This window comes from Anarhichas minor, unplaced genomic scaffold, assembly GCF_050575085.1.
Source record: "Anarhichas minor isolate MPS153535 unplaced genomic scaffold, ASM5057508v1 ptg000003l, whole genome shotgun sequence".
In the NCBI taxonomy this organism is placed as follows: domain Eukaryota; kingdom Metazoa; phylum Chordata; class Actinopteri; order Perciformes; family Anarhichadidae; genus Anarhichas; species Anarhichas minor.
In genome coordinates this window covers 2,833,142-2,855,148 of record NW_027466449.1, presented here as the reverse complement: position 1 = coordinate 2,855,148, position 22,007 = coordinate 2,833,142, and the positions used below count along the sequence as shown (strand labels likewise).

At 40.1% G+C, this 22,007-nt stretch overlaps 1 protein-coding gene across 1 annotated transcript; it reads right to left on the bottom strand.

Moving 5' to 3' along the window:
• Positions 1-2,946: 2,946 nt before the first annotated feature.
• Positions 2,947-21,447, bottom strand: slc26a6.2 (solute carrier family 26 member 6, tandem duplicate 2). The gene is made up of 22 exons (XM_076093485.1): positions 21,260-21,447; positions 20,409-20,821; positions 19,558-20,119; positions 19,105-19,244; positions 18,448-18,587; positions 17,663-17,773; positions 16,211-16,386; positions 15,753-15,917; positions 15,197-15,349; positions 14,998-15,080; positions 14,742-14,889; positions 14,533-14,646; positions 13,546-13,623; positions 13,002-13,097; positions 11,805-11,911; positions 11,558-11,627; positions 11,157-11,249; positions 7,876-7,989; positions 7,466-7,612; positions 6,840-6,894; positions 6,053-6,175; positions 2,947-3,439 (listed from the first exon to the last, which is right to left on the bottom strand). The coding sequence occupies exons 4-22, from the start codon at positions 19,230-19,232 to the stop codon at positions 3,342-3,344; spliced, it is 2,199 nt and encodes a 732-aa protein (XP_075949600.1). The 5' UTR covers positions 19,233-19,244; positions 19,558-20,119; positions 20,409-20,821; positions 21,260-21,447; the 3' UTR covers positions 2,947-3,341.
• Between the last annotated feature and the right edge of the window lie 560 nt (positions 21,448-22,007).

Below are 22,007 nucleotides of genomic sequence, written 5' to 3'. Positions count from 1 at the left end.
GACTCATTCCAAGCCTATGAAGCAAATGATACATAGTGGCCAAACAGTGGAATTACAACTTACGTGTCCGCCACATGATGCCATTGGGCCCATAGACTTACATTGGGAGAGAGGCGTATAACTCAGTGGATCTTTTTTATTTTTATTTTTTAAGTAAATCAACTTCTCAGTACGAAACATCATTAGAAGGAGGCTGGAGCAAGGGCTGGAACTTTGGGTTAAAGGAAACACTAGTGCGCTTGCTATATGGGCCCATGAATGCGAAAGATCACTTTTCTGAATTTTATACACGGAAATCAAACATTGTTTTGCTTCATGTACCACTGAGCAACTTTCAAAGGAATGAACTCTAGTACAAACCACCCATACAATGATTAATATGTCGGTTTTGTGAACTGGAAAAACTACTAGTTAGGTAGAGGAAAAATATACACAGCCTACAGATATAGTGTCTAATGTGTGCCAAGGTCGGGTGCAAATTGTTGGCTACAGACACCTGTGTGCTTGTCGGTTAGGTAAAGTTAGAAAGATATTGACAGATTTGGACTTCCCGGTTCAATAAATCGTTAACGAAACGTTGCTAAAATACAAACGATACCTCCCTGTAACCGTAGTGAGGTAGACAACACGCTACAACCTTAATTTAATTAAAACGGGCCGTCTTACGGGTTCCTCCGAGCTGTACAATCGGCATTGGTCTCAATGAGCGGCCGGCTGCGAGACGAGTGCGCAGGGACCGTCTACAAAGTGCAATGCGGAAAACACCTACTACAACAATATTCAATAGCTTCACTGTCATGCAATGTAATGTAACCAAAATCACTTCACACATCAATGGGCTCCTCTTTGTTGTACTACAAGTGTTATTTTGAAAGAATATGATTTAGATTAATTTTAGTGAATATTTATTAAAAATAATAATCAATAGCTTTACGGCCCGTTTTAATTAAATTAAGGTTGTAGCTTGTTGTCTACCTCACTACGGTTACAGGGAGGTATCGTTTGTATTTTAGCAACGTTTCGTTAACGATTTATTGAACCGGGAAGTCCGACTCTGTCAATATCTTTCTAACTTTACCTAAGTGTGCTGGTCTCTGTCATGCTATGTACACCTCAGTGTAAATAGCCTCACTGGCTATTCTGCCCGGGTGCAAATAGCATGGTTGGCTTCCGACACCTGGGTACTTATAGCATCTTCCATAACGGAACGAGCGTAACATAACATTGCCTTTTTATGACCATATAACGTTAGGGAATAAGACGAATTGTCACGGTTCAGGGCTGAGCTAAGACTCACGAGCAGAGACCGACACTGGAGAAGAGATGAAGTTGGAAATAATAATGAACAAAAACTTAAAGCGACTCCAACCGGGAGCGAGCCAAAAACCAACAAAAAGGCAAAGACATAAATCATTGAATCAACACGAGGCGCACACGGGGAAGAACAATGACGATCTGACAACTGGAGCGGGGAAAGCAGGGGATATGAGTGGTGTGATGAGAAGATTGGAGGCAGCTGGGTGGACCGGGCAGGTGAGTAGGATGAGTGCAATCAGGGGGAACACACACACACACAGATAGACACACTCACACACACACACACACACACACAGAGAAACGATGAAACTAACGGGATGTTACACAAATATTGCAAGCCAGTCAACATTGATGTAAATACATTTTTTATGGAGTTTTTTTTTTTTTTAAACAAGTCTGTAAGAACTAAACACAATCTTTTTTTGGTGATTAACACTGAATGTAAACACAACGTCTGTTTGTTCACAAGAAAACTCCACAAGGCACTTTTAAGTTGAAGCAAGCTTGTTGGCAAACAGTTGCCGATTAGCGCATCCAACAAACACATTAGCACTCACCTGGGGCCGTGCCTCTGGCCACCTGACAAATGTCCAATATTCACTCTCTTAACTCCGTTGAGCTCTGGTCCATCAGAGCTTCTACAGTCGATCACAGCTGTGAATGAGGCTGATCAGAGCAATGAACTGAAACAGTAAAGTAGGCTAACGATCCAAAGACTCTAAAATGCACCTTAGAGCCGAGGGGAACTGCAGAGCTGGTTATAATTCTCTGTGGGTTTGTCATTTGATATGCAATATGTTATGATTATAAACATATTAGTGCAGCTTTAAGTTTAATCATTTTTTTCTTTTTGTCTCACTTTTTGGACTAAGTAAGTCAATCCCTGGCATTTAAAATAATAGCCATTACTGTGAAATGGATGTTTTATTACGACTATATATGATTCACAGTGTTCCTGTTCCAATAAGCAATGAGTCATCGAACCTGTGTTTAGTTGACAGAGGACTGATGTGGTGGAAATAATCTCTTCACTGCTTACAGAAAAAAATGAAGCAAACAGTGAACATGAAAGTTAGATTTTAGTTCCCTTTTTCATGCATGACTTTAAACTTCCTGATCAAAACATGGTGAGTTGTATCTGTAAATGTGCAGTTTCATGAGTGACTCAGGGTCTAGACAGCTGATAAAAATGATTGTATATACGCTACAATATGACAACATCTGGGGTGGTAATGGTTAGGGTTGGTTTCCATTGCCCTTACTGCTATTCTCTGTGCTTGAGCTACTTTACTGAGCATCTGCAACATCTGGCAGAAGAACTTGAAAATGTCTCAGAACAACTCCTTGTACAATATAAACAAACTCCCTGAACAAGTCCGTAGATAAACAAGGTGTAGACTGGAGTCTGAGTGTGAAGGAAGCAGCCGGTCCCAGCGAGACAGGAAAGGAGAACACCCTGCATCTATTTTTGAGGCATCAGTGTCATCAGTCCAGATCTTTTCAGAGGTATTTTGAGATTTCCTGTCGTTGCGTCACCAAATCAAAATGTCTTCATTTGGAATATTCAAATCAACACTGTCTGTGTTTGGAGAGGAAATGAACATTCCCATTCAATGAGACACTTTTGACTCAGTAAAATAATATTTATTTTCCTTTCTTAGTACATTCACATTGGCAGATTTTTAGATTTTCATAAATAAACCAACCATAGTATTGATTATGTGTTTTTTACTGATTAAAGGCAATCTAATAACTTCAATTTTTTTGAAAATACATTGCAGAAAAATACAAGTCTGTATTAATGTGCTTTAACTGCACGTGCGTTTGTGTCATTTTTCCATGGCTTTGATCTGTGCACTCCTCCAGCGAGGCATATCATTGTATGACTCCGGGTGTGTACTCTGTTCTCATTTACATGCATCCTATTTATTTTGTCTTCTTGTATTGTATGTGCTACAAAGAGCGTGTGTCTGGAGGTTTGAGTGTCTGCGATCGTGACACAGGCAGTCCCAGAAATCCGAAGCTCACAGGATACACTCCTCATACAGAAAAGTGTCTGGCACTTCTTCATAATATCCTCCGTCACTGTTCTCGGAACTCACAAATGTGTCGCTGTGATCACCTGTGAAACAGAAGTACAAAAAATGAGATCAAAACAGAGAACAGTGAGAAGAAGGGAGACACCAAGTGGAGGGAAGATTTTCAAAACATGTTCCAGATTTTTCCTTTCTCTCTCCAGCGGCGTGAAAGTCTCAGCGGCGGTTAATGAGGAGGAACAGAACGGGAATGTAAACACGCCGCCTCAAACTTTGGCTCAGCACGCCGTAATCTCAGAAACTATTTTCAATCGGACGTCTTCACTTTGCACCGTGTGGATTCTTGCATTCACTCAATTATGTTAAATGTTATATATTGTAGTTCTGAATGGGCATCGGGGGCGAATGTAAGGCTCTACTTGCTTGCTGATATGCTGAAATGATTCTGTGAAATTCAGTGAGCTGGAGATAAACTATGGGCCAGATGGATTTCCAAACTAACCGCTTGCTTACCTCATGTACAAACCATGTCCTTGTGAAATACATTCATACATTCGGGCTGCATATGCATGTGCACGTATGCAAGTCTTCATTAATTTGCATGCATGTTACTGTGTGTTCTTGTTTTTTGCACAGCTCTCTTAAACCAACATCATGCTCATCTTACCATCCACTCGCTTACATCCTCAGTATTTTTGTATCCCTTTGTGTGTGTGCCAGTGACTGTGTGTGTGTGTGTGTGTGTGTGTGCTCCCTAACTCTTCCATGAAGAGCGGTAGCTCCTGTAAACTGTATTTCATGGATCAGTGCCACGTCTTTGTTCTCTGTTAGATTTGTCTTATGGAGGCAGAAACATAAAGTCACGCACCCAACTAAACACTAAAACAGAACAGGTAGAAGCAAAACCACACGCGCAAAACAATATGCAGACATCCATGCAAGCACAGGTGTATAAATGAGATTAAGACAGACACACATACACACACATCGCCCACCCATGTGTTAAGGAGATTGAGGGTGTGTGCTGGAATCTGCAGTATTTCTGATGCATATAAGAAAAAAAAAACGCTGTTTAGGTATTTGTGTCTAACTGTTTAGGAAAAAAATCACGAGGGATTTGTATCAAAACGCATTAAAACACATCAAAATATAATATCATTTTGTACTTTACTGTAATTCCATTTCCACCCGACCCCCAAACATCTCACTGTGCAATCAATTTGCAGTCCAGGTCACGCTGCAGAGTAAGGATCAATGAACCAATCCAGAATGAACATTTTAATCATTGCCCATTAAGATATTAAGAGCTGAACACATTCCCACACTCCAGGCTGCTGAGTGAAGTTGACCTTTTTACCAGGTTCTTATCAGTGATGAGGCGGAATAATTAGAAATGTGATGTTTATGAACGTGATGAATTGAAGCCTGGCTGAATCATTGTTACATTAAGCACCTCAAACAATCGAATGATCACGACTGTGAACATAAATACTCTAAGCTGCTCTGATCAATATTTGTATATTACTGTAATAGTAGATCAAATGACAATAAAATAAATAAATGCATTAACAGCATATTAAATAGCCTAATATTGTGTGACCCTTAAGATACTGTATGTTGCAGAGACAACTTCAATTTAAACCTATTCTATACAAATTTTTGTCGTCATATTTTATGACATTTTTTTTGACAACTGTGCAAATGTTGTTTTTGAAAGGCTCAGCGCCAACAAATAGATTGAAGCAGAATATTTTGTTTCGTAAATGATGACATTTATCTTCTTTCAATAAATTACTTTTGGACTGAAGACTGAGCCACTTACAGAGACCAGGAGCACCGCGGCACTGGTGTGTGTGTGTGTGTGTGTGTGTGTGTGTGTGTGTATAAGAGAGACAGAGAGAGGGGAAGAGGAGGACTATTGCACCCAAGTGTGTGAATAAAGACACCAGATTATAACTACTATTGGGTCCCTGAATGCAGCGCAAATTCCAGTTACATTTTTTTAATCTCTAATTTTCTTAAATTAGTCATTGATTATGTTCTGGCATAACATCTAATGGCTGAGGAAAGAATTGTCCACAGGCCAAACTTACTTGCCGACCCCTGCTTTACTGTTTTGCATCAGTTTTACTGCTCTCCTTTCTTCAGCAGGCAGCGGTTTTCATTGAAAAAGCTCTAAAAAAAAACAACTGGACGCTTCCTGTCAGCACCAAACAGCATTCATTCCACCTCTATATGAACAACAGACCCAATATGTATAAAGGCAACTGTTTGCTAACACATTCGTCATATCAACTGAGTAAGATGATGTCACGTCAGCGTTGTGTGTCCATCTTGTTACGCTGCCCACAGAGGAAAACATTTAATGAATGCAGTTTTAAGAGTGGTTTTAACAATTAAAGTCAACTATGAGTTTCAAGGAGCACAGCAGTAAGAAAAACAAAAATAACTGAGTTCAAGGGTCCTTTCACACCTACCTTGTTTGGTCTGGACTCTCTAACTTTTCAGTTTGTTCCAAACCAAAAATGACAAGTAAAAATATCCCTGGTGTGACGCTATGCAATGTGAAACCCAAACTAACCGCATCAAATGTACAAATGTACAAATGTACAAATGCACACTTCAGTACTCTGTGTCGTGGTGTGTGATGACGTGTCTGTTTGAGGGCATGTGTGTATGCTCACAGTACATCACCTTACGTTGGCTGTGTGTTCTGGCAGACTGACAGTGCAGAACAGCGTCATGGACGGTGGAGAAGAGACAGGACTTTGTCACTTTTTCGCTAAAGAAACCTCCAGTCTGCAGGTTGTCCACCACACCAGCTAGAAAGAGAGAGAGAGAAGGGCGAGTGGTAGTCCTGGTGTTAATTAAACCGTGTTATAATTCCCGGCTGTGTACATATTCTTTGCAGTTTCCTTTGCTTATCGACTTAGTACAGCCTAATAAGAGCTGCTGATCCTCTGAAATAAACTTGACGCCTCTTAGCACGGTGGATGTGAGATGAATGTGTGGGCTTCTATGTAATAATAACCAAAAAGAGAAGGAGCTTTATTACAGTAAAAACAAGACCCTCCCTGCCAGATATCAGTATTTTCTCTGTTAGCTTTCCTTAGGACTCACTATATTCTTCTCATGACCCAATATTGCATATCATACCACACATAGCAAACCTGGAATAGTGTTTTCTGGAAAACATTTTGTTATTTTTCTGACAAACTGTCAGTCTACCACAGAAGATCTCAACGTTTCCTACTGCTTAAGGCAAGTTATATTTAAAATTGTTTTAATGCCACTCAGAAACAACCAAAATTGAATGTTTTAAGCACTTCCTGTACAAACTACACCTCGCCAGTCATACAGACAGCTGTAAACAGTAGCATAGCCGCTCTGGCGTTGGTCTCCAAGAGATTTTCAACTTTTCTTATTAATTTCATTAAAAAAAGAAAAATCTATTGAATTATTTTCTAGTGATGTAGAGGGACTTACTCAAGCAGCCAGCGAGAACCACCTCTATACAAATTTCCCCATAGTCCCTCTGGATCTGAAACAGAACACAGAAGCACCGAGCAAAGGTCAGACGGGGATCATTTCATTAGTCCGACAATTCAATTTACAGAAATTGAATGTCAGAGGAGCTAAATGACAACAAAAGTGATAGATGTATGGAGGAAAGCTCTAGTTGTTGCACCAAGAGATGAGAAAGGCAAAGTTAAACAAGAAGAAATGTAGACAACAAAAATAAAAGGATCAGAATCAATAATCTTGTATTTAATCTTATTCTCCTAAAGCCATCTATTTAAATCTAATTCTGGGGATTGGTTTCATTAATAGCTAATCAACTGTCTGCCAGCTTTTTCCTCTAAAAGAACAATTTATATCAAATTTAGATGACAAAAATGTAGAAATTCTTTATCGTAACCTGTTAATGTTGTCGAAATATTGAGATACACAACATTTAGATTTGTAGAACAACAAACTTGCATGTACTAATGCACATATACAAGAGGTAGAATTCCTAATGTGTGCAAGTTACTTTGACTTTGATTGAATGTGTCCCCTCCTCTCTTTGTACATGTGTATGTACAGGTGTAAATGTGATGTCATATACGTACGCTGCGTAGCGCCTTCACTCCCACAGTATCCAGGAAGTTGACTGGGCTGAGGTCGAGGATGATGGCTCTGGGGAGTGAGGGGTCGGGCTCAGCGTCCATCTCAATGATGGCAATCTCCCTCTGCTCTTCCTTCTCTGGCCCCCCCTCCTGTACAGGAGGAGACATGACATTAAAATGTTACGCGTTTAGATGATAAACTGCAATCAAAGGTAATCGCACTACCAGGAATGAACGTCACGGTTTAGGGTCAGAAATGTTTGAATATTTATTTTCTTATATTTCTGTTTGACTAACAAAAATACTTTTGAATAAAAAGACGATTCAAATCAAGCTCTGCTGGTGGTCTGTACGTTTTCAAAGAAAACTCCTTTTGCATCATTTACAGTGACTATGTCTCTGGTCGTCCTCACCATGTCCACTGCGTTCCTCTTGGCAGCTTCCTTGGCATTTTTCTTCTCGTGGCTCTTCCTTTTGGCCTCTAGTTTCTTCTTTGCTGACAGGAGTTTGGTAATGTCAATGCCAGACTGAAAGAAACAAAAAGACAATCACAGATGGTAATAGTGAAGCTCACGTCAAATCTTTCTTCCTCCTGAGGAATCCACTTTGACTGCAATGCACTTGACATTACTTCTTCTATTCTTTTATGACTCTATTTTATCTTAAGCAGAAAACACTATTCCAAATTTATACTTCACAAGTTCTTTAGAACACATGAGTAGAATATATGTATCGAAGTGTATTAAAAACAATGTGAACCGACCTACCGCAAGAGGATTACATGTCAAATGTTATCATGCTATGAGTAATATTGGGAGGTAAAGCTCATTACAGGAACACAAATGTTTATCTTTAATAGTTAAGCCAGTTCAGTCAGTCCAAGTGATCTAATTCCTCAAAACAAAAACAAAAAACATAAACCAGCGTAGAAGGTCTTGCTTGTCTGTATGAGACACAAAGTCTTACTTGCTCAGGAAGCTTGGTTCTTTCGCTTGAGGGTGTTTTTATAAAGTTAACATGAAATGAACTATTAAAGTTTGTGTTCCTGCGTTCCACAACTAAAGAACACGAGTGAATCAAACCTTTTCAGACTCTAAGTTTTCCTAAAGCATGAAACAAAATTGTCGGCCCCAAATCTGTTTGTTTTTTAACTTAAATGCTGATAATTAATATTTCTAATAGTTTGAAATCCTAATTTAGACCAAATAATACAAATTGGCATTTTTACAATGCTGTTAGGCATGGAAACTTGGTCAGGCTTATTCTGTATATTTTGGGTTAAATTGGCATGTAATCCACACTGTGACCCATCCACAAAAATGCAATCACAACGATGTATAGCTCTAACAAAAATACTGCACTGTATGCACAACAGGCCAAGAACAATTCAGTCAATAGCACAGCTGCATATCGTGTTAGCTGCCAGAGTAAAATCAGTCAATGTGAATTTAAGTTCACAATTTTTCAAGTCTGTCTTTAAATAATCTTGATGTGACTTAAGATACACACTTCCACTAGATTTGTCTTACTCCCACAGCTGAAGCCTCATATCAACTGTAATCTTAATGAAGAGAGGGCTGTGGAGTTTGTCCCCAATCGCCTGCATTGAACACTCTTCACAAGGGTTCTATTAATGTGTGAACTGGAGTACAGTAAGTAAAACCTGTTTCAGTGTACATTTGGGAAGCTGGGTATTGTTTTAAGACAGACTTGAACAATTGTGGACCTACATTACATTACATTACAGTCATTTAGCAGACGCTTTTATCCAAAGCGACTTACAATTCAGATGCTATTACACCGTAGGCACAGCTACGGGAGCAATTTGAGCTGTTTACCTATATCCTGTACGACAAGAGAAAACCTGTTTCCACATTGGGAAATACCAAGGGCATCACTCAGCATCAGCATCACTGTGTTACAGGGTTGCGCTTGCTAATATAGTTAACAGATGGGCATACCTGTGAGTAAATAAATTTAAAAAATACCAAGTGAAATACAATAGAATAAATAAAATAAGAGGGGTGCGTTAAAGATACAGTTAATGCACATGTACACACCGTTCCATTGTTTACATGCAAATCATTCAAGAATTGAAATGTAGAAGGACCTCTGGAGCTTTCCAGTCGTTGAATTAAGTCACTTAGATCATTGGGTAAGTGATTTATCACTGGCTTCCATACATTTATGAAGCAGTTTTCATTTCCTTTTATTTTGGCGCTAAGTCTTTCCATGTGTAGTACTCTGAATATGTCTTTATACCATTGTGTTACCGATGGGAGTTTTTCTTGAATCCAATTAGATATTATGCATTTTCTTGCTAGAAAAAGAAGTTTATCAAGAAATTTAAATCTTTGAGAGTCTAAGTCTTCTGCTCTGGACGGCAGTGTTTTTGTGATTTTCATGCCATGAATACAATGTCTCCCTGGCAATCGCAAAGTGGATCAGAATTCGATAACAGCCATTCGTGCCTTCCTACTTCTCCAAAACAAAATTGATAGCTATTAGCATCTCTAAAACACAGCCTAGGAGTTTGTAGGACATTTGAACTCATCAAGACAATATAATAGGATGATAGGAACGATAACTCATGCAAAAACAATATATACGAGTTACTTCTAAAAACCTTTCTTGCTGCGTGACATTACTGGTTCGTGCAATTACAGCATTAGTCTCCCCTTACACAAGTGCAACCCATCAGCTTAATCGCTACCGGTGAGGACAGCCAGTAAGTGATCCCATATTTCCCCAGCAACTTGCACTATTTCTTGGAAAGTGATCCCCAAATTTGAGTTGTCTGCACGCCACAGCGACTGGTCGAGTAAAAGCTCTTATCATCCAGATGGAAAATTACCATAATTCATCTGGTGGCAATTTCTCACCTTGTAAACAGACACGCAGCCTCTGCCAGTCAACAACAGCTCTATGAAAGATCACTTGTGCGTCAAAGATAAGCAAGAAAAGAGCGACCCATGGCTTTGACATGCTGACATTTCAATGAATGAGCCGCTCCATTATCTCCCTCCCTTATTCAAGCTCTGCCTCTCACCCTCCCTCCATCTTTTGTCATCTTTTTTCATACCTTCCCTCAATCCGTCTTCCCATTTCCCCCAAAGAGACGTGACAGAGGAGGAGGAGGAGGGACTGGGGGGGGGGGGGGGGGGGGGGGGGGGGTGTTCAAACAAAAGTTTAGCGGAAGAAAGGAGAGGAGAAAATGGAGGGATGACATTTCGAACAATGACTGTCACGGTCGTGATGTGTGAATTGGTGAAATGGCGGGTCAGTTATTAGTGTGTCAGAAATAATGTTTGCAAGAGAGGAGTTAATTGCACGTAAATTGTGACAAAAAGGATTGTTGCTGGAGGTGGTTGTTTCTTTTTCTCTTTATGTGTGTGTGTGTGTGTGTAGCTGTGGTGTGTTTATCTGTATGTTCATATAAATTGGGGCTTGTGTTTCCATTATGGTGTTTGTATGTCTGATACTGTTTCTTGGGGGTCCACATTAATATATCAATGTGCATTAATATTCTTGTGTTTGTTTTCTGATCTTTGTGAGGACTCATTTTACTTTTAGACCTTTAGTGTGAGGACATTTCATCAGTCTGCACTTCTTTAAAGAGCTGTTAAGGATTAAGACCTGGTTTTAGGGGCCGGATAAGGTTAAAGGTAGGTTAAGGGTGTGTGTTTGTCCTCACCTTCTCTCCGAGTGCTTCTTGGTACATCTCAGCATTGGCGAAGTAGAGGGTGGCAGAGGAACGGAAGATCAGAATCCCTGGCACCTGCTTCAGCTGAAACCAATCGCTCAGTTTGTGAGTTCATCAATTAAACAGGCTTTGAGCTAAATGCTAACATCAGCATGCTGGCATGGTCACGATGTCAGTGCTAACATACTGATGTTTAGCAGGTATTATGTTTAATGCGCTCACCATCTTAGTGTAGCGTGTTACGTTCACAAAGTTATTACAGTTCATCTTGAGAGGGACATGAATGGGTGTACCAAATGTAGAGCAAACCATCCAATAGTTTATATTTATTATTCCATTCATCTCTAGATCAGTACCCGATTTAAAAGTTATTTAAATTGAATGTGCCATACCTGTTCGTAGTCCTCCAGTGGCCTGTAAATGTCAGTGTCTGGGACCTGCCCTAATATGGAGTATTTAGGTCTGGAATACACACAAAACAAAGAACGGTATGAACAATTTGTCATACTTTGTGTTTGGATATGGTCTGCAAGAGAAGGACTGAATTCATTGTTTGGTGTGGTGATTGATGGTTTAATTTTCACACTGTGTGTGTATATTAGTGTATAATTGAGGGGGTGTGTGGCACTGTATTCCTACAGCTGTGTCCTGAAGATGACGGTGAGCATGGAGAAACCGATGGCAGCAGCCAGTCCCAGGTCAGGGTTTAATAGCAAGGTGAGGATGAAGGTGACCACCCAGATCACCTGGAGATAGAGAAAGAGAGTGATGGTGATTGACAACGGGTGGTAAAGCAAGACAATAAGTCTAGGGACCATTAAATGAAGCAGGGGAAAAAGTGTTGCAACTCTGCTATTGTTAGATGCTGGAAATGTGAAGTTTGACTTGATGGTGGCACCGCAGGGAAGGCAGTCACTTAAATCCTCGAAGTGGCCTAATTAGTTTAAGCATACGAGTCAGCCTCAGGTTTATTTCATCAGCTATATGGATTTATACTGCATTCACACGGTCGGCAGAATGGGAAAACATCCCATTTTGTGTTCACGCATTTTTTCCGTGGGTTTGAAGGTCTATCCCTGTTGCTAGCTTTGTTCTCACGCTAGCCTAAATTTGCTATTTTTATCGTGTTACATATTTCTGCACAAGTGAAACATGACAAACCAAACAAACAGTGTATAGCGCCTTTTTAATTAGTTTGTGTTAACATTCAACATGTAAAGTTTAAGCATGTTAGCAGTAGCATGTTAACATAGCAATAGCCTGTTGACTTGTTCAGAATGATATTTTACCTTAATGACAAAGATAGTAATTTGGTCATTTTAATCTGTCGTGCTTATTTATTTTCTTTCATTTATTGTGTCACTTTTGGGCACCCTTAAGAGGTAGCTGTGTTGCTTTTCAGTCATTAAATGAAAATTTCAGTTCAAAATTGAACCAGCAGCTTTAGTATAGTGAGTTATGTAAGTGTTAACATGCTAATGCTAAACATGCAAAGTTTAGCTTTTTAGCAGTTTACATGCACACAGTTAGGCTAGAGTAGAGTCACATCACATGCTAGTGTAACATGCTAATATTTAGCTATCATGCTAACATTATTGAATCCCAAATAGGCTGACAGGAAATGATCATCAGTTTTAGGAGTTTCTTGTGCTGGAGAAGTTTTCATGAAGAATTCACTGTTTATCTGTTTATCTTTAGGTCACAAATAGCTTGTGAAGATCTGGGATTTAAAATAATATTTAATCTGTATCGAAAAATGTATGGATATGTCAGTGTAGTACATCCTGTTTCCAAAACATTAACCATTTCCTTACCTATAGTTGTTAGTACACTCACCATGTCTATTTTGTTGCTCCTCCACAGTACAGGGATATCCATGAATTGCTTCATCATGCCATTGAGGTTGACAAAGATGATGGCGGCCAGCACTGCCTGCAAAGTGAGTCAAGTATAATATAGTTTATATGGAGAGCTCCAGTTTTGAGGCCTAAAACATGAAGATGAGTTAGTTTGCTTGAGATAAACCTCTCATGCAGGATGTGGAAGTGTTATGTGCTCTAGTTAAATAGGCTGCAAACAAATGACTAAGAGTGGGCAGACCTGAATTCATATCATTACTTTGCTTTACAGCCTCTGATTTAATCATTGCTTTCAATGTTTTAATCATTTGTTTAAAAAAAAAAGTAGCCAGATGCTTTAGTACGAAGCTGAAGTAGTATCTGGTGTTGGCCTTACAGCAACACAATCTCAGCTGTTGTCTATATTTTGGGAAGGGTGGTTCACAATTTAGCAAAAACATTCACTCTGAGACTTGGACACATGTGTATGCTCGTGCTTGTGCACAGATGTGAAGGCATTCAAACACCCACACACACAATACCTTCGGCGAATCTTCAAAGAGAGTTCCAATCCAGAGCGTGATGAAAAGGATAACTATTGCTGATAGAGCGCCAGCAACCTGCAGTGAAGAGAGAGAGAGAGAGAAGATAGAGGCATGATGAATGGAAATCAGGAGAGAGAGAGAGAGAGAGAGAGATCAGAGCAAGAGAGTGAAAGAAAAAGAAGAGGAAAAGATGAATGATGAAGTGATTATTAAAGAGAATTGGTACATGATTATGAGAGGAGTCAAGGCACCGTCAGTTAAAGCCTCCCCTCCCCTCTCCTCTCCTCTGTAATGGGCCTTAGCTGACTGATGGTGTTGTCAGACTAAATCAGTTTAGCCTCTCAGCCAATCTGTGTTTGTGTAGGTGGACTTCAACGATGTGAGCGAAAATCGATTGCCTAAGTGTTTTTTAATGACGCCACTTCAGAGTGACGTTAATTATGACCGTTTTTTCCACATCGTTTAACCTTTGAGATGGCCCAAGTTTAGTCGCTATGGGCTGAGTGAAGCGTTGGGATGAAAATACTGATCTGAATAACTATCTCATGAAACGGCCTGGTTAAGTTAAAACAAGGCATGAAAACCAATAAGCATTTTTCTAAATATTGCTGAAATGGTGTTCAGCTATTTGGAATAATCTCAGGAGAAGCAACAAATATCATGTAAACTAAATAAGAAAAACAGTTAAGTACAGAAGTATAAAGTATAAATAAGTGGTTTAGCCATGTAGATCATTTTGATTTGGGTTTTTTCTGTATCGATACTAGGAAGGGTAAGTGTGAAAATATAGGACTTACTTTGTGAAATGACCCTTTAAAATCCAACTACCCCGTTCATTTTGTAAAATGTAGTAGTCTCAAACTAAACCTTCTTTGCTCACTGATTTCTAAAATCATACTAAATGCTCTCTGCACAGAGATAAAGGCACCCTAACGATGTATCACTCAAGGCCAGTTCAGCAGGATAATGTCCACTCATACCAACCTGAGTCTTCCCGCCTGTGCTCTCCTGAACCATGGTGCGAGACATGGAGCAGCTGATGGCGAAACACTGGAAGATTCCTCCGACGGAGTTACTCAGACCCAGCGCGATCAGCTCCTGAAACAAGGAAACTCAGACTATTGTATATATATTTATTTATATCAACTTTAAAAGAGAAGTTCATCCTGGATTCCCTCCATCACCCCCCCCACCTGGTTGCTGTCCACCTTGTATCCATATTTTAAGGCAAAGATTCGTCCCAGTGAGATGGTGATGCCGTAGCCAACCACCGCTATAGCGAAGGCATCCCCGATCACCTGACCAAACAGAGAGGCAGTTGGGAGAACGGGCGGCTGGAGGCTGGTAGACATGGACAAAGTGGAATACATCGGCCATTACAAACACTTTCACTTTTCACATGTGTAAACGCAGATTCCTGTATGATTGGTGTGTGTGTGTGTTTCTCACCCCGAGGGAATCAGTCCCACCACATCCACTCCATATCTCCCCGCCAAGTTAACTTGCCAGGAGATGACTGTAGCAATTACAATCTGGAGACACAGATAATAAGAGATGTATTAGTGGGTTTAAGTGTTATGGTGTGTGTGTCTTAGGAACTAACCTTCCATAGAGTATATTACAAGCCCATATACCACTGTATACTCACACCAAGCAGCTCCACGGGTATAGGAACAGGTAGTTTTTTACTCAAGTATGAGTTGAGCTCCTTAACGAGGATGAGGCCGATTATAGCGACGATACTGACCACAAGAGTACCAATGTTTGTCTTTGGAAGGAGATAGCATATCTCCAACACAGTCTGCAATGAAAGAAATAATATCATTGTTGCTTAAATGCTTGTAGGAGGAAGCATGAGTGAGAGAAGTAGCACAACATTTTATTCAAGAATAGACAATGCTCATGTCAGATTCTTGTCCATCACGGAGAAGACTGTCAGTGGGCCGAAGCAAACGTCTCAGTCATGGCTGTTATGTTGTGCGGAGATAAAGACATGCTTAGAAGAAGGATACAGATCTATATTATACATTTTGTAGCAAACTATGCTGGATGAGGTTTAATTCTCTGACTTGTAGAAATCACTCAAGACTGTCCAAAATTATCATATGCTTTGGAAATAATTATGACTTTCAGCATTACTCTTTAAAATAATAAAACAAAACATGTAGAAGCCAGCAGGTGTTGACGACTGGGTTTGTCCTCACGTATATCAATGACAAGGGTCCACTGTGTCTCACAGGGCTGATGCCAAAGGTGTATTTGAGCTGGGACACGATGACGTGGATGGCAGCGCCTGTGGTGTAACCTCGGACCAGCGGCTCAGACAGGTAGGTCACAATGAAACCAAACTGGACTAGACCGAGCAGAATCTGCATACATGTGGAAAAACACATGAAGCTTCACATTAACAAGAGGGGGGAACAAACAGGGACACAGCAGCCATGCTGTCATAGCTAATAATATCCAGGTTATCCAGTGTGTAGCTTTACAGATACACAAAGAAATACACCTGCCTAAGCCATCATAACGAATAAATTACAATTTTACAGGGGATTATTTCTTGCTAGCAGCATGTGCCTACTGACAGTGATGACAGCATTCTGTCCCATACCCAATGGGAGGATTACTCCCAAATATTTGACTTCCAGTAACTCTAATTCACCTGAAATAATCCAGACAAGAAGGTGACGGCTGCAGCCACTCTGACCCTCTCTGCATCCCGGAGGATGATGTCGACTACACTGGCGTTGGTCACATTGTCCCATGTTATAAAGTCGGAGTCTGGAGCTAATCGCTCTGTCACCCCTCCGACCATCACACTCAACACGGCAAATGTTCCTAAAGAAGGGAGACGGAGACATCAACACATATTTGTGTTGGACATTAAACATCATATTGGATATTTTGAGAGACATCTTTCTCAACGCCACCTTAGTACTAAAGCCCAAAGTGGTAACATTTGTAACCATTTGGGTTATTTTGCTCTTCACTATTTCACTGGTTTGACATCTGTTGGCAGGTAATGTATTTACACCTACCAAGCAAAAATGAGCAATAAAAAAAGGCAGTAGTAAAGTTGGATGAGCTTTTTCGGGAGGTTTCTGGTTCCAGAAGTAAACATCGCTTTCATTTTCCTTTAGAAAATGTTGCATTACTCACAGTTGGAGCACTTCTATGGCTTGGATCGGCATCTTCCAGATTAACCATCAGTACAAAAGATTGACAACCGTGTTGGAAAATATTTGCTTCTTTCATAAAAACCGAAAGGTAAAAGCCTGTGTTCATAAAAACTTTGGGGAGGAAGTTAATTATTCTCAAGGTACATTTCAACAAAGACACCTCCAATAAGGAAGTTTAAAAATGCTGTTACATGCGGCGGTAACAGTGTGTGGAAGCTAAAGATTGAGATGTTGAAATGTTAAATCTGTTTACTTTTGTGAAAATTGATGAATTTGAAGAAGATGAATATAAGTTTGGCGCTGTTTTGTTCACAAATTCAACTTCAAATTGTTTTGAATTTGCTGCCGCTCTGATCCCTTTAACTGGCTTCTTCTCAATGGCATTGGTGGCAGAGGCTCAGGAATATTGTCGTATTCAGACAGGTTTTCCACGCAAAACAACAAAACATGATGTCTCAGGATAAAATGTTGAAATAATTAAAACTGGTGGCCATGGCATGAACGTATATGAACGTTTTTGGGACTGCAGAATGGGTAAAGCACTTCCAGAACCAGTTCACATCGCTGTTAGATTCAGAATCTGATTGAAGTCGTCAGGTTTTTAGCTCTGATTTACTCATGCACATTAACAATTATAGCTAAATACTTAAAGTTATGAGAACTGTTTTTCAAGTGCTTTAAAAACAAACATGTCAAAAGTTTTCTCATGACTTATAGTCAATCAATCAATTGAAGGGCTTCAGCTAAAAAGATTATTGACTGAATGTCTTAAAACCTAAACCTGGTCGATTAGAGGCAATGAAAGAAAAATCTCTCAGTATGTTAGTAATCCTGCTATATCACGTTTTCATACTATCCACACAACTTTATGGTGGATTAATCCCCCCTTCTCAAAATGACTCGTGTGCAGACACAGCAAGTGTTGAAGTACAAACCGATTGAGATGTGCTTGGAAGTGCCAAAGATGAAGTAGAGGAGGACGGGATAGAAGGAGGAGTAAAGTCCAAAAACTGCAGGAACAGAGGCTAGCAGGGCATAGGCCATACCTGTAGTGATAGCAGAGGATATGATTTCCAACAATACAGTAACAATTAGAAAACAGCTAAAAGCAGGGAAGATATTGAGTAATGCAAAACCTGCAGATTACCATTTAAAATAAACATATTATAACAACATCTCTTACTTTATATAACTTCTACAATTAAAGTTACATGAATAAACATTGTGAACATTATATTTCAAATATTTTAACATTAAAAAGAAATATCTATTTAATAGCAATGTCTCCTCTATTTAAACAGCGGCTCCCTTTTTAAAGTCTGTGTGTTGATGTTACTACCTTATCTTTAAAATCACAATCATATCCATAACATGAACTCCTCTCATGGAGCGCAGAACAAAGTTTTGTTGAGCTGACACGTGGAGAACAGAGATGAAGGGTGTCAGTTCAACAGAAAAGAGACGGCAAACTGGTTTGTAATTAAGGATTTAGAAAGTCACTCGTGCTGATTAACGGGGCTCAGCGGGCGAACATACCGCTCCACCAGAAACATCTCTATATGCACTCATAACAACATTCTGATGACATCTTAGCTCTGATGGTGGTCGGTTAAAATCGTTTTTGATATTGCCGTGGGTAAAAAACAACCGTCAATCATCCATTCAGTTGTCGATACACGATCTGATGGCCTGAACTGATCTTCTGAACCTCCATCCTCACCCTGCGGAAGGTGCATGATCCCCACACTGATTCCAGAAATCAGGTCACCCAGGGCGTTTTCTCTGATGGAGTAACGAGGCAGCCATGACACGACAGGAACACTACCCAGCAGGCAGCTCTTCAACCTGGGACCAGAGCACCTGAGTTTGTGTGTCAGAGAGACAGACAAGAGAAAGAGAAGGTCCTGTCATGTGATCATTAGGGGACTCACTAAACAGTATTCTTACATTTGGATCGACGTGACTTGCTGATTTTTTTCTCAGGCGTTTGTGTAGCTCTGTTTTATCTCTCTATATATTACATACATTTGTTGACTTTATGTACTTTGGCCAAACGTTTTGACACGCACACGCCTGTGCGGCTGTTCTAAGAAGATAATAAGTAGATAAAGCAGGAGTTATTGTCGTATGAAAAACTGAGCGGAAATTGTTCTTTTGATTTAGTTTGTGTAATCGTGAGCCAGATGTTCTAACTTGAACTAAAATATTCAAGTAGACCACAGTAAGTTTATTGAAGAACTCTGGAGTACGACGACTAATTTATTCAGAGAGTAATTGCTGTCTGCTTTGTGCCTGAATAAACAAGACAGGAAATGTCTGATTATGTAGAGAAAAAATCAGTTGAGATGCACCGTAGATCAGACGTGGGGAACTTTACCTCATTGACTTTTTGACCTTCTCAGACAGAGATGGCTTCGAGTCTGACTTTTTTGCCAACTCATCCACTGCTTCTTCGTCCAGGATCTCCCTGTGCACGCTGTAGCCCATCCGTCTCCTCTCGGCCATGGCTTCAACAGGCTGCAACATCAACAGGAAGCTAACTTCTCTTCTTACAAGTATGTATTTTGGCAGAAAATCTATTCCTTGTATTTTTCAAACATTATTGCCCAAATGCTGCCGTTGTAATTTCAACAATGTTTCCATTTTAAAATCATTTCCATTTTTAGAAAAGACCTAAAAATAAATCTTAAAGAAGTACAACATATTACTACATCTATAAGATCTTAATCTAATTATTGTTTTTGCACATCAACAGCTGTTAGTTTCATGTTCATTCAAGTCTTGATCACGATACCTCTGGGACTAAACTGAAACATTGGATAATAATTACCTTGTGTTCTGGCTGTATTAGAAAAATCTTTTTATTATATTGAAAAGATGTCTTTTACAAAAAAGCCCAGAACCTTCTGCAGCCCTGAGATGAACCAAGTTCAGTGTCGGTTTACAGAGGAGTGATGTACTGTTGAGTCTTCTATGCTGATGTCTTTTATCCGTTTTTCCAGTTCAGAGGAAACAGATCCAAGTCAAAGTCTATTGCTGCTCAAGGTTGGAATGAAAATCTTCCATCTAAATTTAAAAAAAAAGTTCCTTCAATCACAAGACGGCACATCGCTCTTCATGAAGAATTAATCCTCTCTGTGTGAAGTGGTCCCCGGGCTTCAAATTGAATCTGGTGTAGAGTTTTCCACCAGATAGAAGTGGAACCAAACGACAAGTCGTGATTGCTTTTTGTTGCAGCCAACAGATGACGATAAGATTTTGTTTCGCTGAAATCCACGACGGTGAGGATTCTCTGACACAGTAGGTAGATATATAATTTCCTCTTTGTCTCCTCCCTCAGTTGTCTGGGGGTGAGACAGTTATGTCGTGGCTCCTCTGCTGTTCCTTGAGACCTTGAAGGGAAATTTAGATATTTGATATTGTTGTCGAGGGAGAGGGCAAAGTTCTAACGTGCAGCTGTACTGTCGGGGTGGTAACAAAAGTGGCAGAAATTAGAGATGAGCCGCATGTTTGAATATTTACAGAGTGAGGTCACTGTTTTTGTAATGATTGTCATAGATTGTTTATGTATTGTGTGAATTGACCTTACAGGAACACAGCATGCTATAAATACATTCAGGAAACTAAACAAATGAGAGGTCAGATGAATGCAGACAAAAGTGTAGAAAATACAATGCTCACTTTAAATCAGACAGTCTTCGACATGTGCGTTTTATGTCTTATCTGAGTGTGATTAGATTAGTCAGCCATTTCAGCTCAGTCAGGGTTGTTCCTGTATAATTATGATCGCACCAGAGTGAATAAGAGGGCTTAATCATTGGACAGACAGATACCGGTTAACTGAGCGGGACAAACAATATGCTTTTGTAAAGACAAATGTGTTTATAGGTCGATCAACAGGCATTCGTGTTTTCATTGCTTAGTCACGCCTTTGTGAAAACCCCAAGATACATCACCTTGGACTTCCTTTTGTATGCCTTTGATTGGGCTCCTACCACCCTCTTGTCAGATGTCAGCGTTTGAGACAAGATGAGGCCACAAGCAGCTATCCAGATGGCAAAGCAGCTCCACAATGTCAACAGAGAGAATGCTCCCTAAAAAACAAGTGTGCAGAACAGTTATCATGTAGTCTGAGTTTACAATAACTATATCAAACAATTCTGAAATGTGTTGTCTCTTTTTTTACATTTTCTTAGCACACACCTATTAGCTTGAAGCACAGTTCAAACACACACACACACACACACACACACACACACACACACACACTTCTTCATGTCCTTTAGCTACTAGAGCTCGATCAACATTACATGTTGCATGTCACTTAGCTTAGTCCGGCTAGCTAAACCGACAGAGATGAGCCAAACAGTTCATTACAACAACCGCATGTAACGTGAGGCTTAACTTACTACACACCACAACCAATGTTACATCCTGACTGAAAATACAATAACACGCAATTCAACTCTATTGCAACGTAATATCAATGTTAACCAGCCAACTTTAAGTAACGTTTACATTAGCTAACTCACCACAATAATTGGAAAGAAAACACCCTGAGCACATGTTCCCTCTCAACAGCCAGTTTAGTAGTTTTCTCTCCCTGACCTCCCTGCCAGCACCGCTCAGTTTCACCTCTTTGAAAGCAAACATTAGAAACATGTTTTTGCACTCTCAAACCTCACGTTAACCTTAAATGAGCCTCTGTAACACACACACACTCACACTCACACTCTCTCACACTCTCTCTCGCTCTCTCTCTCTCTCTCCCTCTCTCTCTGGAGATAGCTCCAGCAGCCTGCTCGGCTTGCGATGCGTTAGGGGACATTTGTAAATTTACGCTACAGAATATATATACCTGGCTCATTTCCACAGTAGACCTAGGGATACACCACTTGTGCTCAGGTATTTATATGTTTGAATCTATGCATTTGCTCGCCAGCAGAGTGGCGCAGCGGAAGCGTGCTGGGCCCATAACCCAGAGGTCGATGGATCGAAACCATCCTCTGCTAAGTGTTTTTCCTGGCAGTTGAGCGGTGCTTTCCTTTGACTTACACATTAACATGGACTGATGTTTTCCTATTAATGAAAAACAACCCTTCACTGCGGTTTTCATTGCATGTCTTGATTCACTTTTGAGGGTCGAGCGCTACACTTAGCCTGAACGTGTGAAACCAGCAATTATAGATAATAAAAATGACATAACAGACTTTACGAAAATGATAAGAGTGGGGAGGGGCGGCGGCAGGAATGGGGGAGGCTGTGTGTTTTTCTTCTCGC